Genomic DNA, 17,971 nt, shown 5'->3' with positions numbered 1-17,971 from the left:
TAGATACATTAACTTATATATTTTAATTGTCAATTAAAAAGCGAGAAACCCAAATGATGCATTGCTCTTCGTAATGGCCTTTTAATGGGCTAAGACATTCGCTTGCCTTTGATTTGTCATCTGCTTACTGTGCCACTTGTGCAAGTTCAGCAGCAGTTTGTAAGGACTTAAAGAAAATGTTTGGCAGCAATAATAACAAAAAAAGGCTTCTTCATAAAAAAATATGCAAATGCAATAATAATAGGGAATGGCACATGTGAAGTGTATAATCTAAGAATAGAGGCTGTTAATGATACTGCATTTCCCAAAAGCTGCCATTATATAATGTATAGGTTGAGGTAGCGCTGCAGTGTTTTATCACATAACACCACTAACAGACTAACCACATGTGGTGGGAGAGTGAGGAGGTGGGGGCTAATTCGAACCCGCCTCCACTCTTTCGGCGAAGCTTTTGTACGATCTGACATAAATTGTATAGGGAGGTTTTTCAGTGGTAAAATCACTGCTATTTCTAGTGAGTAGCTCTTTGGTGTGTTGGCGAGGAGTTATGACTAAGCCATTATTTGTTTCCTGAGGAGCAGCAGGTTGCCCAATGTGTGAGATGAGAAAATGAGTGTACTTCGAGCGGGTGTCCTGCCTGCTGGCGCCGCCATGTAATTTCACCTTTCCTTTGACCCCACTGTGCACAGACACACACACACACACACACACACACACACACACACACACACACACACACACACACACACACACACACGAGAGCATGCAAGTGTAAAGCCACATTAGCATACCTGTGCAAAATTGCATGAGTATATAAGCGTGCAATAGGCACAAAAATAGATGTATACATGGCTACACTGAACTTACAAGGTAGTTAAATATATTAATGTAAGGCTCACAGTGAAATACACACAGTACGACACTCCAGTGCATATTGCCTGTCATTATTGTGTGCCTTTTGTTGTATTATGTGACTAAGAGCCCTGCACTGCAGACATGAAAGCATCTTCATCTCCTGCTATCATCAGGCAAGGCTCACACGACGCACTATAGACTCTTTGATCTAAAGTGGCAGCTACCAAATAAAACACACACATGGCTGCAAGAAGCTCCTATTTCACCGTGTGCCTCAGTGCCACCTATTGTTCCTAATAATGCTCTCTGAAAATGTGTAGCTATTCGTCAAAAAGTTTGTTTGCAGAAAGAGGTGTTACAGTCTTTTGTGTAAACTTGTTCCGTTTCTGCAAAAGGGAAAGATCTCTGTACGCGGAAAGACCTTTGGTTTTCTGTCAGTTACCGAGTCCGTCTGTCATTCAGAAGTCACATGAGGACGGAAGCTTTATAAAAGGGTGAGATGGAGTCGGGATCGTCAGCGCTACGAGACGCTAACGCACCTTGAGAGGACCACTTCCTCCACCTCTCCTCAAAAACGGGCGGATCAGTTCGGCAGGCTTAAATTTAGTGACATTTTAAGATGATGCAAAAAGGAGGATGGGAAAAAAAGAGAAACATTTCAATTTGTCAAAATAAATGTGTCACATTCCCTGCTACCGTCCCCTGACGTTTTGCCCCTTGCTGCTGCAGCAAACTTGAGGTAGTGCTATTTTTGATGGGCCAGCGCTCCCCCAGCTTTTCAAAGGTGCCCTGTCACCAGCTTCATGTCAAAACACACTTCACTTACCTTCAAGACTCTCCGCAAGAAACGGGGAGAGAGAGAGAGAGAGAGAGAAGGGGAGTTTTGCACAAAAAAGGATGAGAGAACAAAAAGGCTACAGTGCCGTAAATACCGGCGGTACAGTAAGTGCATATCATGTGGCATGTATTGAGCCTGTTTAAATAACTAAATTCATAAACAGAGCCACGTCTCCCCCGCACACACGTATCTACTGTAGATCCCTCTCCCACTCACTCATTCAACACATCTTTCCCTCCTGGGTTGCCAAGGTAGCAGCCACTGTTACAGTCAGGAGGCTCCCACTCTCAGCTCCCAAGGCCCTGCTTCCTCCAACAGACACACACTTGCCCACATAGAAGCTCAGGGACAAACACACAACACGTAAACCGCCCCCTCACGGTGGCTCCCTGAGCCTTGGGGCCAGTGGACTGCAGCCTGCAGTGTGTGGGCTGCTTGGCAATCTGTGCAGCTGAGAAATAGGAGGCAAGCTGACAGACAGAGGAGCCCCCGTTTAAGTCTTGGATAACCCTGTTACGTCAGGATCGCACCTGCTTGGACTCCGTTCGAGAAGCCTCCTCCTCCCTGAATCCCGTCCGGCAGCACGTATGCCGAGGACAAAAAGACTAAAATAAAAAAAAAAAAGACTCTCTTCTGCACAGGTACAGCGCACTTAAGAGCGCAGGGTTGGAGTAAACCAGCCCTGAGGCGCATTGTGGATCTGAGGCCGGCACAGGGGACAGTCACAACCTCTATGTTCCATGTAAAGGGCACTCGGATTGAAATGAGAGGGGACAGAGGCTGTCTGACAGGAGGGTCACAGGAGGAGCAGGGCGGCCAGGCGAGTTCAGGACATCCAGTTTTGGGTCCTGAGCGAGTGGGGGGGAGGCAGAGGGACATTCTCGCGACCCGGGACTCTGAAACTTTAATGTGCGTCTGCCTGCTTGTGTATGCACTTCTGGGCCTGGCAGCTCTCTTAATACCTGGCTTTGGAGATGTCAAATCCGTTTTTCATCTCTTCCCCTGTCAGCTTTGTTCACGCTATCGTCAGACTTCAGCCCATTTCAGGTTCAGATCAACGCAGCCTGTATGTGGGATATAGACGCCACGCAACCACATCTCCTGTAGCACGGTTTCAGGGAGGATCTGAGAAGTTTGTGATGTTTTTTGCCACACAGAACAACACTGCGTTTGGGCTGTTGTTGCTTCAGGTCTCGTCATGAGACAAAAAGAGGAATAATGGCGAGTTTTGCTTCCATCTCTCCAGTAATAATTTAAAAAATAATTCTTGTTGCCACTTTCGAAAACTGAGTTACACACAAAAAAATCTAATAAATAAGGTCCCAACTAGCAATACTAGTTAGGAAAGTGAGTGTAAATTTGGAGGTTAAGACCTCATATTGCTGCTTATGGTGTGATTTTAACTGAGTACATTTTAGGGATTAAAACCCTCCAAAAAGTTCACAAAATACTAATTTACCTGACCATAATCCATTTTTTAGGCTGAGATTCAACAGTAAAATTAATTATGGAGACTAAAGTTATTAATGTAATATCATAGCTATGATCCTAGAGGATTAGAATTATTTATTATTGTGGATCTTAACCTCTTTAATATAAATATCCCTACAGCATAATTAATTATGTAGACTTAAGTTCTGACCTTGCAAAAATGCACATGAAAACTCAACAAATCCAAGTATTAATCAGCTTTATTCGGGAAATAGAAATAGCTCAACTTGCCATCTCTTGTTGTCAATGTATATTTTAGTAGAAACAAAGAAATGTGGGTAAACTGAGGTTTATATTTTGAATATTTGATTTTCCACACTCACAGACCTCATGCTTGGAGCTAAGCGCCACTCATCTGTCCTCGCAAATCAGGGTTAGACGGCTGATTTGTGGTTGCACTTGATGTTCCTGACGCTGAAATTAAAAACAACAAGCTTTCCGAACCTCAAGTTTGTGCTCTACAGAAAGGCTAGTGTGTTTTGTAGAGGACATGCAGACTTACACAAGATAGGAGAAAAAAAACCTCAGTAAAAAATAACTGAAATACTATGAAGTGCTGAAAATAATGGCAAATATCTGCAAAATAAGTGTATTTTCAGATGATTTAAATACACTAAAACAGTGTAATTTTACAGTCTTACGCTGTAAAAGAACAAATTCCTATTTGTATACTATTTAATGTGGATATTATCTACAGTTTTGTTTGTAAAATAATCCCCTTTTCTGGTAGATATTATCAGCAATTGAACAAAACAGGGACTAACTATAAAAAAAGAGTATTTTTTAAAATTTAAATACAGTAAAAAAAAGTGTGATTTCACTGTCAAACGTGAAATAAGCAGTTACATTTATAAAAATCACAGTTAACATTTCAAATAATACTATTTTTCTGTGATTTTACAAGATGATATCTTTGATTGAACAAAACAGGCAATATCTGTGAAATTTTTAAACAACTATTTACCATTTTTTAAGTCTTTAAGATACATATTTCTGCATTGAAAGCAAACCAAATCCAGCTACCTTTTTTTGTAGTTGCACCTCCGCTATATGAAAAATTCGTACCTGTCCTTCTGTTAGTATTGGTTTACCAGCAGCCTTTCACATAGCGCTGGAGCTGCTGTCTGTCAGAGGTGCTCCAGCTTGAACTGCTCCACATCTGACATCACAGTCCATCTATTTTTCATGGCCAACATCTGCTTGGCTTGCTACATTGTCACTATGATTTGCATCAGTTCCCCAGATTCCACGTATAAAACAACACATGGAAGGTGACTAGAGTATTGCGCACAAAAAGCTTCAGTCGGTTCGTTTTGGGACGATGGGCTTAACGTGGGGGGAAAAAGAATTATTTCACCTGCATTGACAGAAAAAGCTTCACGTTAAAAGGTGAAAATGCTGCGACTACTAGAGGAGAAGGGGAACACCTGCAGCCAGAACACTGCTGTCAACTATTTTCTCCACGAGCGAGTAAAGTATCCCATCTGCTGAGTGTTTGGTGATTGTGTGAGAATGCAAAAAACAGTTTTCCGTGCAGGTATAACCCCCCCCGCCCTCCGTACCCGCTGCCCTCTCTAATGCAATCAATTCTTGTTCCAGCATGAAAAGCTATTTTCTTCTCCTCCGTGTCATTATGAAAACAAATGCATTCATTTCTCCAGCAGAAATGCAGCTGATGCAGAAAAATGATCCCGAAAAATGACTTACTGACAAGGATCAGTCAATTCCATTTCGGTGTGTACGTGCACGTCTGTGTGCACGGCCATGTGTAGATGTTAGGGAGTGCGTATTCGGTATACTGCGAAGTTCACATAAATTTCTCCTGGCTCCACATAAAGGTTTGTGTATTTTGTGTTTGTCTCAGTGAGGCGACGTGGGAGAAAAAAATTTAAAAAAATCTTTTAAGCACCTAAATAATGGCAAATATCTAAAATAATAAGAATTTTTGATGATCTAAATATAATAAAACTGTGTTATTGTGTAATTACATATTGTAAAAGAACAAGTTGCTATTTGCATTTGTATACTATTGGACATTATTTACAATTGTATCTTGGCTTTATTTACAGTCAACATGGAAATATGTTTTTTTGTGACTTTAAAATATATATTTTGTCATTGAACAAAACAAGAACAATCTGTAAAATTATTAAAAATATTTACCATTTCCCCTCCTTAATATAGACAATTTTATTTTTTGAATTAGAGCAAATGAGACTTTTTTTGCTGATTTAAACACAGTAAAAGTGGCAATGTTAATGGTAATTCTACAGAAAAAATAATAAGAAGGAATCATCCATAAAAAAAATCACATCTTAGACATTATTTACAGCCAATTCATTGTTTTCTTTGCAGTCAATATGTAAATAAATATTCTGTGATTTTATTAGATAGTATTTCAAATTTAACAAAACAGGAAACATTTGCAAAACTTGACAAATTATGAAGCATTTTTCCATTCTTAATATACAGAATATTCTTTTGAATAACTGCAAATACTCTTAAATAATTTTTTTTTTTTTGCTGAGTTAAGAACAGCATAAAACTGTGTAGTCTTACAGTAAAACCTTTCTTTTTTCTGTTAACATGTAAATCAATCTTTTTTCTGTGATTTTACTAAGTATTGGCTCTAATTTAACAATTTCTTAACCATTTTCCATTCTTCATATACCTAATTTTCTTTTGAATGACTGCAAATAATGTCAAATAATAATTTTTGATAGGTAAAAAACAAACTGTTTTCTTAGAGTAAATTGTTTAACTTTTTCTGTTAACACGTAAATTAATATTTTTTATTTATTTTTTATATCCTGTGACTTAACTAGATTTTATGTCTAATTTAACAAAACAGGAAACATCTGTGAAATTTGACAAATCATTGCAGATTTTTCCATTCCCAATATGCCTAGTTTTATTTTTGAATAACTGCAAATTATGTCAAATAATATTTTTGTCTGAGTAAAAAACTGTAAAAACAAAACAAAAAAACAGGTATTTTTTAGAGTTAACTGTTTCTTATTTTTTTGGCTAATGATTTTCTATGATTTGACTAGTTATCTGTATTTTCATGGAAAATCCATGAAACAAAAGTAACCTGCTGAACAAAAATTACATTTAAAAACTCCTAACCGGTTAATATCTAGAATGTTCAAAGTAACTGGTCTGTTTCTTTTCTTTTAAAGACGGAATGAACATCTTAAAGTTACGAAGCATTTCTTTATGTAGAGTTTTTTCTGCTTGGATTGCAGAAGGACAAGTGCAAAGGCTACTACAGTCGAAACTCTTGAGTGAGACAACAAAACAACACTTAAGATATCTTCTCTTTAAGTGTACACGGGCAGACAGGAAATTCACAGGTGGAGGCCCAGGGCTTATGTGCAAGTGTGTGTGGGCAGCGAGGTGCGTGTAAACTAGCCTTAAATAAAAGATTAACCTACATGTCCCTGGCGTGTTATGAGAGCACCAGGCAGAGGTAGTTGTGCAAGCAGGCAGGAAGGTAGGCGAGCAGGCAGGCAGGCAGGCAGGCAGGCGGGAGGGCGTGTGGGGAGCAGGAAAGACACCCAGAGGTGGCTTTTCTACCAGCTGAAGTCAGCCGGGGTGACAGACGGAGCTGAAGTGTCTACGCCTGCCCGCACTCGCCTGAGCCTCACGTCATCCCGGCATCATTGGAGCTGACAGGAGCAGGTCCGGAGGAAGCCGAGAGGACGCCGAGGACCTGTCTGTCTCTCTCGTACCTCTGAGAGCTTCCAGAGCTCACACCTTGTCAGGGAACACTCACAGGTTAGTCAGGAGGCTGGTGGGGAAACCAAAGAGATGCGAGCAAACGAACGCAGAAGAACGCTCGCTTCAAGTGAATTTGGAATAAAAGCTGAACAAACTGAACCCATTTGAGGAATATTAAAGTCTTGCAAGGGTTGAAACTACACTGCCCGTCCAAAAAAAGAAAAGTCGCACACTTGAATATTTCATTAGACCGCCTTTAGCTCTGAGAACGACACACATTCGCTGTGGCAGCGTTTTGATAAGCTCCTGCAGTGTCACAGCATTTATTTCTGTCCAGAGTTGCGTTAATTTTCTACCAAGACCTTGACTCGGACCACTGTGCAAAGTCTCCTCCAGAACATCCAAAAGATCCTCAGTGGTTCTGAGGTCTGGACTCTGTGGAGGACGATCCATCTCACGCTCCCTGATCCACTCTTTCTCAGTGTGAGCCTCATGAATCCTGGCATCATCTTAAACATGTCCACATCATCGGTGAAGAAAAAGACCTGGTCCTTCAGTATCTTCAGGTATCAGCTGACCTCATTCTTTGGGAACAGAACATTGGTGAACCTGACCAACCCCAGATCATAACCCTAACCCCCACAGTCTGGTAGGAACTAGCCAGGATGAGTGCATCACTTCATCCACCTCTCTTCTTACCCTGATGCCCCCATCACTCTGGAACAGGGTAAATCCGGACTCATCAGACCACATGACCTTCTTCCATTGATCCATAGTTAAATATTTATGCCACCTAGCAAACTGGAGCCTTTTCTTTCTGATTAGCCTCACTGATCAGCTACAGCTGTTCAGTCCCAATCCTTTGAGTTCCCTTCACATTGTGTGGAAATGTTCTTACTTTCACTATTAAACATAGCTGTGAGTTTTACTGTTGATTGTCCTGTGATCATCTAAGAGTTTATTTTGACCACATTTGTTCCTTGAAGAAGATGGTTCACCATCTTTCAGGTTTTAGTTGGACAGTTCTTAACCTGATTTTAGTCGTTTCATCTCCTTAGTTGTTTTCTTTGCTTGATGCAGGCCAATAATTGGACCCTTCTGAGACAGATTAACATCCTTTCTACGACCACAGGATATGTCTTCTAACATGGTTGTTTCAGAAATGAGAAGCTCCTCACTGCACCAGCCAAAGTTAAAGAAGTTGTCATCACAGCAGTAATTGTCTTACCTGTTTGTTTAGCTAAATCCAAGTGCAGATTTGTTTTTTTGGACAGGCAGCGTATTATCCAAGTACATTATTGAATAATTCTGAGTTTATTTAAATCCTTAAACTTTGTTCTGTGCTCTTTATACTCCGTTATTTCCAGCAGTACAGATACAGACTGTATTTGTCATTGTGTAAATCCAAGAAAGTTAGTGATATACTGACAGCAACACGATGACGCACACAGTACTTACATCATCACAGAATTTAATCACATCAACTCATCTTTTCTAGTTTATGTAATGAAATTTAGAGTTTTACTAATTTCTAGGTAAATGAACTTCTCAATTACTTCTCATTAATCTCACTAGTTTTCCAGGTTATTTTAGAACTTAAAAACGTGGGTTTACGGAATTCGACCCATTTCGACATTGTAAGCCTGAAAATGATTAATAATACAGCTACTGATTAGTGCACTGTAAAACATAATAAAGTCACGGTGAAAAATATTAGTTTTGCTAATAATAATGTCTAGTTTTTATTCTTAGGTCTTTTCAGAACCTAAAAACGTGCATCTTGCATTGAAATGATGAGCTGAATGAATGGACAGCTGAGAGTTCACTAAACTCATTAAATTAAGTTTTTAAGAAACAAAACATACGAGCAGACTAACCAGAATGGATTCTTAGTGACTTAAAACTCCTTAGTCATTTCTTTTTTGTAGTTTGAGAAAACAGATATGGAGAAAATATGAATTCTTGTAACACTGAATTCAACCAAAAATGATGATCTGAATGAATGACGGCTTCATGAACAGCTGAGAGTTCACTATCATTAAATTAAGTTCATAGGAAGCAAAACTAGGAGATAATGATGGGGTTTTGGAGGGATAAAACTCCAGAAACTCTTGTTTTTTGTAGTTTGATGTAACAAATATGGAGAAAACTGGATTTTTTTTGCTAGTGATAATGTTTAATGATTCTTTTTAGATCCCTTTTGAACTTAAAAACATGAGTTCTTGTTGATCAGAAACAAAGCCTGCATAAGCAAGATGCATTGTTGGAGGATTAAAACTTCTGAAATATTTTCTGCAGTTTGAGAAAACAGACGTGGTGGAAACTTCCTGTACATTGTTGTTAAATTAAGTTCTGTTTTTTCTTGTCGTAATCCAAATAACTCGAAGCATGACAAAGGTTATTATTAAATCCGTTTGTATGCACGTGGAGTTAGAATTCATCTCGCTGTAACTAGAAGCAACTGCGGTCCGAAATGACAGCTCAGATTTTCTCAACGTTAAATGGAGAAGAAACTCTTCAAATGTAGCAAATCTGGAAGGAAAACAAATCAGTTTTTAAAAGTTATCCATGTTACTAGCTGATTCAACTCAATATCTTAAGTTTAATTAACTAATTTTCTTAAATTTAGTTAATTTAATGCAGTTAGCTTCGCACTTTCACAGCTTATAAGACGATTTTGAACTAATTAATCAACTAAAGTGCAGCCAACTTACATTTTTTAAGGAAGCAGGGGAACATCCAAGCAGAATTAACTTAAAATATGTCTATAAATAACATGCAGCTGCATTACTAACCCACTAAAACAGATCTTGACTTTCTTCAAACTTGACTTACTCTGGAATCTTGATAAAAAGCTGTCAAATTGTGAGAAGTTGATGGTTTTTTTCCATCCATGTGCAGGTTCATATGACAGTACAGGTGTATATATCAGCCTAAAAAAGTGATCTCTCTACTCCTCCAGCCCTCCCTCCTGCAAACCTGGCTTAGTTAATGATTTGGATGACTGTTAGAGAGCATGAAGCCTCTTGGCATTCCCTGCTGGAAGGGATCTGTGCTTTGTTAGCCTAAAAGTTTGCACGAGAAAATTGCACCCATGGGAGAGCAAAACAGGCGAACACCACAGGGGGAGACGGAGGGAGGGCAGGATTTATTTATAACTTTTTTCTCTCCCCTTCTTTTTTTTCCCTGCGTTGACGCTCATCGGATAGACCTTGTAGTGCAGAGCAGAGAAGCACCCTAAATGGTTTAGAAGTGAGCGAACAAACATTTCTGCTTCTCTAACGGTCCCCATTTAGAGCCCGAGCAAGTTTACAGCAATTCTGCTCATTTTTAAACTCTCTCCAAATACGTGTTGTTCGTCCGGATCCTCGCTTCTGCTGCTGCTCGGCAAATCACACTTAAGGGGAAAATCAGGTGGAGGAGAGAACATGGTGATAGTGATGATGATAGCATGTGGTATCCCAGTGTTATTTTTGTACACACCATCCTCCATTATCCCGGTGTATCTCTCAGGCTCCATTTTGTGGCCCATTACGGCGGAAGAGGAAGATGGTCCTAAAGAGGAATCGCGGAGCAGCAGAAATACACTTCAAAAAGAGCAGGAGAACAGAAGGAGGCTGCGGCAGCTCGGCCGGCGGCCATCTCCGCTTTGCAGTCAGAATTGTCGTTTCCATCGGCCCTTTTAGTCGTACTTAATCTATTACGGGGAATCTAATTCTGTGATTATGTTGGCGTATGTATCTGTGTGTGTTTACTCTCCTCCCCTGCTCGCTATCCCAGAATGGCTCGGTGATCTCGAGTGCCTGCCTGCCTGGTGCTCTTTAATGAGATTATCAGGAGAAGAGTGTCAGTAAGTAGGATCTAAAATGAAAGCCATTATGGAGCATTATCACAGAGCTGCACCACCACCACCACCCCAGCCTCCCCCCTCCGTTCTCTCCCATCCATCTGCTGTATGACCACCCACACAGCCACTACGCCCAGATTACAGCCATGATTAGCGCCGCAAAGTGCTGCTTAATTTAAACACCTCTGGAGAACATGTGGCACTTTGCAGCATTGCCGGGTTGCCTCGCTTGAACACACACACACACACACACACACACACACACACACACACACACACACACACACACACACACGGAGGGCAGAGATGGATTTCTCCTCTCAAACACCTGAGTTGTTTGGCTCGAGCGCCAGCCTGAACCGTTTGGCGTGCTACAGGTGTTCGTTCGGCTCGGCGTTCGTGACCCGACTGCTGCTGCTTCACCTACCTTTGATGTCGCTGCGTGAGAACAGCGACTTTCTGTTTTGCAGTCACTTTCTGAAGTAAAATATACCGTTAGTTGAGAATTTACAGTTGTGTACATCCAATGATGCACTTCAAAAGCTGAAAGGTTGCCTGAAAATGAGGTAGAAACGCCAAATACGCCGAACTCTGTCTTGTCAGGTTGAATATTTAAACTATTATTGAAGTGTACATCGGATATTACAGCTCAAAAGCAGGATGCTGACTAAAAAAATAACTCCAGTCATCCTTTCCAGCCTCATTAAGCTGAGTACAGTGACTCACCTTGTGCTTTACCTGTCCTCTTTTCTTTAAACTAAACTGCCTTTTGGGACAAGTAAATCCTCAAACACTGAGCGTGAACATGGACATAAATATACCAGTCAAGAGGCTTTTTTTTCTGGTTTCGATTATATTCACAAGTGGACATTTACATGGAGATTTTGTCATGTATATCGATGCAAACCTGATAAAAACTCATATCATGGTAACTAATCATTGCACTGCAAAACATATAATAGGACTAGTGCCGGTGACAATGACTATTTTTTTGATTTCCAGACTACTTTAGAGCTTAAAAACATGAATTGTTGCATTTTTACTTAAAACGATGAACAGCTGAGAGTTCACTCAATAGAGTTCGGGAATGGACGTGATACCGCGATGGATTATGGGATGCGCCCGCCATGTTTGTGGCCTGAAAAGAACCGCATCATCTGGTGGAGTAGATCGTCTTCGTTTAAAAAAGGACCGAAACAGAGGCAAATGCGCTATTATCTACCGGGAAAAACGAAGCAAAGCAAAGCTATATGGAGAAAATCAGATTAATTGATGGGATAGATCCATACGAGCACAAAAGCCGGCCCAGTGACAACCAAACGAGAGGGACTGACAGATGTTTAGCTACCATCTAAACATCTGCCGATTGACAGGCAGAAACAAGAATAAAAAGGCAACTCACCCTTATGGAAATGCATGGAACAAACGAACATCCTCTTGGGAATATTGCCGAAAAAGATTAACTTTAGTTTAATGGCAGCAATCTTAAGCCATTCAGCATCTTTTTGTCATTTCAGAGATGTCGCTCCCCTGATGTCTTTTCCAAGCGGGAAAACCTAAATATTTTAGCCCGTTGGTCAATTTTCTCCCAGACCAGTGGTGAGACTTACTGTCACAACCCACCGCACAACATCTGCACCTCATTGTTGCTGATGGCCAGAAAGTTTGCGCGCTAAAAACATGTAAAAATGTGTAGGTTTTAATGAGGCTGCTAGACTATCACATTCCCGAACTCTATACTAAATTAAGTTTAGAAGAAATACAACCAGCATACAAGCAGACTTCCCAGAATGCACTGTTGAAGTGTTAAAACGTTATATAAACTGTTGTTTTTTTGGAGTTTAAGCGAACAGACATGGTTGAAACTTCATCTGTGTCCATGTTAAACTGAGTTACGACAGTTCTTTATGATATTAATCAAATTAAACTAAACTATGACCAGGATTGGTACTGAATTCAGTAACTACACATTTATAATGCATCTCACTGTAACTTGGAACAGCCTCACAGACAGCGGTAAGTTCTTAATGTTAATGAGGAAGAAACTTAGAAAATGTAGAAGGAAAGCAGGTCTGTCTCTACTATTTGCCTATGTGAGTCTTTCACTCAACTTACCGTATTTTCCACATCATAATTCGCATCGGATTGTGAGGCGCAGTCTCGATTACGAGGTTTATTTCTGTACTTAAGCCAAATATAAGACGCACCGTATTATTGGGCGCATGCTAAAACAAGGAAACGGAAGCAAAACAGTGAGTTTGGTTGAACTTTATTCTATTACGTATTTAAAAATACACTCATTATTTTTTGATCAATCTTTTGTCACACATCCATGAAAGTCCTCGTCTTCTGTATCTGAATTGAACAGCTCTCGTCATTGTCGGAGTCAGTCTCGTTGCCGGGTGGCTGTTCAGCAACGATGCCGGCTTTCGCGAAAGCTCGGACAATAGTCAGTACTGTACGTAGCTTTATGTAATGTTCTCTAATAGGTTTATCGCTGCCAGCGTGTGTAGTGTACGTATTACGTCCCTGTGTCGGCGGGAAATGGTCCGACAGTTAGATTTTGGAACTCAGTGCACACATAAGACGCACCGGGTTAAAAGGCGCACCGTCGATTTTTGAGAAAATGAAAGGCTTTTAAGTGCGCCTTATAGTGCAGAAAATACGGTAATATCTTCAGTTTATTGAACTTGTTTTCTCACATTCAGTGAATTTGTTAGCCAGTTTTACACTTTGACAACTCACAGAATGACTTTACACAAACCAATTAACTCCAGTGCAGTTAATTCCCATTTTCAAGGCAGCAGACAGACCTAGATTTCTAAGCTAAATGAACATGGCATAATTTACTGTGTGCGTGGTATTTGTGTGCACATTTATGATGTTTACACACACAAACCATCCATTTTGAAACCTTGAATTACTCTGCCTGTTGATTTTGACCTGACTTGCTTCATGTTGCAGACTGCAGACTTGACTAGCTTAGAATTTTTAGCTGCTTTCACTGCTGCTGCTGCGTTTTCTACATCACTTGGCTGAAGTTTCACCTGTGCAGGAAGTCGATATAATTCAGAAAACTGGATAAGATGCATTTAGTTTCCTTTCCACCCAGCTCCAGCTAGCATATTCAGATCACTCCAAACATGGACAAAAGGCCATTCTAGTTTCTGAACCCTTGCAAACAAAAAAAAAGGATACTCATGTCCAGAAAAAATACACTCAAACTGCATTGTATCCAGATTTTCTCCCTATTTTAAAGTATTATAATAGTTTTTTTGTAAGTGTTTCCTTCAGTGAAAGATGCAAAGGGTTGAGACAAACAGATAGGTTCCTAAAAGTTTATATTATAGGAACCACAACCGGCAGAAACCCTTGCTTTTAACCCTTTAAGCTTCAGTCATTTCCAGCCGTTGTCAGTACAAAAAATCGCTAATATTCTATTTTTAAATAAAAAAAATTACGAAAAATACGGGGAATATTGGACGTGCATCGGGAGGTGCATTTCCTTGAAAACGACCTAGTCGGGGATTTTATACCGACTTCAGGACATGTTTTGGACAAAATAGTTTACTGGCTTGTGTCATCTGGATGTAAAAGGTTGGATTATGGCCGTTTTTTGTGGAATCTTTTTTTTTGCGTGTAATAATGAACCCGGAAATGTGAGTCGCGCTGTGTGCGTTGAAGCCGTGTATAGAGAACGGATGGATGAATATTTGTTTTTGTCGGACAAATGTGTTTTTCTCACCAGCTGTGGTAATCGCATCTGAAAGTGGTTTATACCGGCGGATTCATGAGAATCTAAGCTTTCCATCGGCGTATAGTGTTTGTATAATCGCGTTTGCACCTGTCGGACATTCTTGAAATTCCTATGCAAATTAGTAGGTGTACCGCCGGCGATACACTGAAGCTATGGCTAAAGCTTCACCTGTGCAGGTAGTCGACAGCATTCAGAAAACCGGATAAGAGTTTTCTTTCCACCCAGCTCCAGATAGGATATTCACATTACTCCAAACTGGATCAGGATTTTCTCAGAATATCACGATTTCATTTGCAAAACATTCACAAAATCTGATCATAACCTGGATACTCACGTCCATACAAACACTCAGTATATCCTGATTATTTTCTCCCTACTGCTACTGGAATGCATCATCATTTTTTTCATGCTTTAGCTTCAGTGAAACAAAAGTGTTGAGGCAAAGAGATATTTTCCCAATTTCTAAAAATTTTAGAAAGCACAACCAGCAGAACCCCCACTGCAGCACAAACGCTCTCCACTTCGTACCTGTGATCTTATCGCGAACCAGCTTGCAGGACTCGATCTCGCCGATGCTACCGAACAGGCTGCGGAACTCCTCCTGGGTCATGTTCTGGGGCAGGTAGTTGACGATGAGGTTTGTCTTGCTGTCGTCGTTTGACGGGCCGGTCTGCATGGGCGAGGGGCAGCCACGGCTGTTGGTGGTCGGCCCGTTGGCTGTGGTGCCTCCTCCGCTGGGGCCGTTTGTCACTGGAGCCTCCATGTTACTGATGATCTGGAGGAAAAAGGCGAGGAATTGTAGTGGGGGGGAGAAAAGGGGGCAGGGAGGAAGAAGGAGAGAGATGGCATTCATTAGCAAAGGCTTTTCTACAGTTTTGAGCAATTTGGAGCAGTGAATATGTAGCAGGGCATGCAAGGCTCTGACAAAAAGGTTATTTTTAAAAGTACTTCTTTAAAAAGCATGCAGTCGGATCAGGTGTCTCAATGAAAATGGCCTTTAAAACTCCAGACTTTTCTTTTTTAACAAGATTTGAATATGCAGCACCGAACAGTCGTGTGAAAAAGTCGGAAATTATTGTGTTCATCGACATAAAAGGACAAGCAAACATTTGATCGTCTTTGAATCAATGCCTAAAGATAAAGGTGATATACGAGAACACAACACTACAGACAATACTGTTTTTTTCAATCATTTATTTACCAGAGTATCAATAGTTGTGGTATTATTCTGTGGGAAAAGTAACTATACTCTTGGCACCAGAAGCTAGCATTGCCCATTTTGTAGAATAAGTTCTTGTAAGGGTTTGCATAATAGTTTCTGAACACTTTTCCTGAACAATTTCAGCTTTTCTTGCATGTACTGCCTGTTTCCTCTGCAACATTTCAATGAGATTCAAATCTGGGCTCCTACTAGGCAGCTCCTTTTTTTCTTTTTGACCCAGTCCTTGGTGGATTTGTTAGTGTGCTTCTGAAAGGTCCACTTCCGGTTCAGCTTCAACTTCCAGACAGATGGCCTCACATTATCTTCAAAGGCTCTTTGATATGATACAAAATTCATAGTTGAATCAATGACTGCAAGCTGCCCGGTCCCCGAGGCGGCGAAGCAACTCCAAACCATAACATTTCCACCACCGTGCTTCGCAGATGGTCTGAGATTCTTCTCCTGAAAAGCTGTCTTTGGTCTGTGCCAAAACATGTCTACTGTTAATGTGGCCAAACAAACTCTCTTTGATTCATCTGTCCAGAGCACATTATTTCAAAAGTCCTGCTCTTTGTCTGTATGTTTATTGGCAAACTATCCCCCCCCCCCCCCCCCCCCCTCTAATGTTGTTTTTGGACAGCGGAGGCTTTTTCCTGGCAGGGCTCCCATGCAGGTTCAGATTTGTGCAATGTATTTCTGATTGTAGATGCAGCATTTTGACACCAATAGTTGCAGAGTTACGTGCAGATCTTGTGGACCATTTTGCGGTTCTTGGACATTTTCTTTTTCTACTAAACAAAGCTATGCTAATGGGCTGAATATACTAGAGTAGCCAGTCCTGGAAAGAGTAGGAATGGTCTGAAATCTGTGCCATTTGTAGATGATTTTCTTTAGGGTGAAATTATTTAATTCTAATAACTTCCTTTAAACGTGCTAGCCACGTGCTGAGGTATCCACAGCATTTTTTCTGAACGTCTTTGGGAACTCTCTAGACAATAACAGAATAACAGCAAAATCTAAGGTTTAGATAAGACAGGTTCCATGTCTGTCTGAGGTCCTAATCAATCATCCAGTCAAATCTCTAACCATCCGACTCTCCTTTTCTGATATGAAGGTGTAGTAAATGTAGCTGTGCATTAGCCGTTTCCGTGTCCCCGATCTATTGTTTTTCAAATTATTAAAATTGTGGAAAACGTCAATTTTTTGTACAGTTTGTTTGAGCATATCACCTTTTATTAATAGGCAACATTTTAAAAAGCATCAGATGTTTGCTTGTCCAAAAATATAATTAAAAAGGCAACAGTATCCACTTATTTTTTTCACATGACTGTATAGAACAGTTTTTGAAATGCAATACCGTGAAATAAAACCGTTCAAAAGTTTGGGGTCACCCAGACAATTTCATGTTTTCTATGAAAACTCCCACTTTTATCCATGTGCTAACATAACTGCACAAGGGTTTTCTAATCATCAGTTAGCCTTTCAGCACCATTAGCTAACACAATGTAGCATTAGAACACAGGAGTGATGGTTGCTGGAAATGTTCCTCTGAACCCCTATGGAGATATTCCATTAAAAATCTGCCGTTTTCAGCTAGAATAGTCATTTACTACATTAACAATGTCTACACTGTATTTCTGATTAATTTAATGCCATCTTCATTGAAAAAAAAAACTTTTCTTTCAAAAATAAGGACATTTCTAAGTGACCCCAAACTTTTGAATGGTAGTGTAACTGCCATTAAATCATGTGAGATAGTTGATATATATAAATAAACATGGTTAAGTATCTTGATTCTTTATGTAATTCAAGAAAAAAAAAAAAGCTTCTCTGGTGTGTAAAGACTGCTGAAATTACACCTTAGGAATAATTTTGATCAGTGTGGGAAGGCATGCTGTCAACAAACAAGTAATTTGGTGCAAAACAAAACACTCATGTCATTATGTCAGTCATGCATCATGAATATTAAACCAAACCCTCGTATGGAGTCACAGACTAAACATATAGTGAACAGACTGTACGCTGCACACGGCGTTCGACATCTCTAAACACTAAGAAACACATCAAACGCGAGACGCAGGGAGGATAAACAGCTAAATATTCATGACGGCGATGCGAGGCCTCTAAACAGCCCTGTGATAGCTGCCGAGGTTTGTGGGAGGGGGCAGCGACAGGGGCAGCCCTTCAGCGAGCTATCCGACTGCTGATGCTGCTGCTGTGACAGAGGGAAGTTTACATTTTCATATCTGGTTTTTGCAG

At 40.3% G+C, this 17,971-nt stretch overlaps 1 protein-coding gene across 9 annotated transcripts in view; it reads right to left on the bottom strand.

Moving 5' to 3' along the window:
• elavl4 (ELAV like neuron-specific RNA binding protein 4) overlaps window positions 1-17,971 on the bottom strand; it is a 99,667-nt gene that overhangs the window by 47,488 nt on the left and 34,208 nt on the right. For all 9 annotated transcript variants that reach the window (XM_051947375.1, XM_051947372.1, XM_051947370.1 and 6 more), the window contains one exon: window positions 15,040-15,286. In XM_051947375.1, the coding sequence (XP_051803335.1) occupies window positions 15,040-15,286 (247 nt within the window). The remainder of the gene's footprint in view (window positions 1-15,039; window positions 15,287-17,971) is intronic.

The sequence above is a fragment of the Acanthochromis polyacanthus genome, chromosome 4, assembly GCF_021347895.1.
Source record: "Acanthochromis polyacanthus isolate Apoly-LR-REF ecotype Palm Island chromosome 4, KAUST_Apoly_ChrSc, whole genome shotgun sequence".
NCBI classification, from domain to species: domain Eukaryota; kingdom Metazoa; phylum Chordata; class Actinopteri; family Pomacentridae; genus Acanthochromis; species Acanthochromis polyacanthus.
Note: the sequence above shows the minus strand (reverse complement) of the source record. Positions and strands in the feature narration are given on the sequence as shown.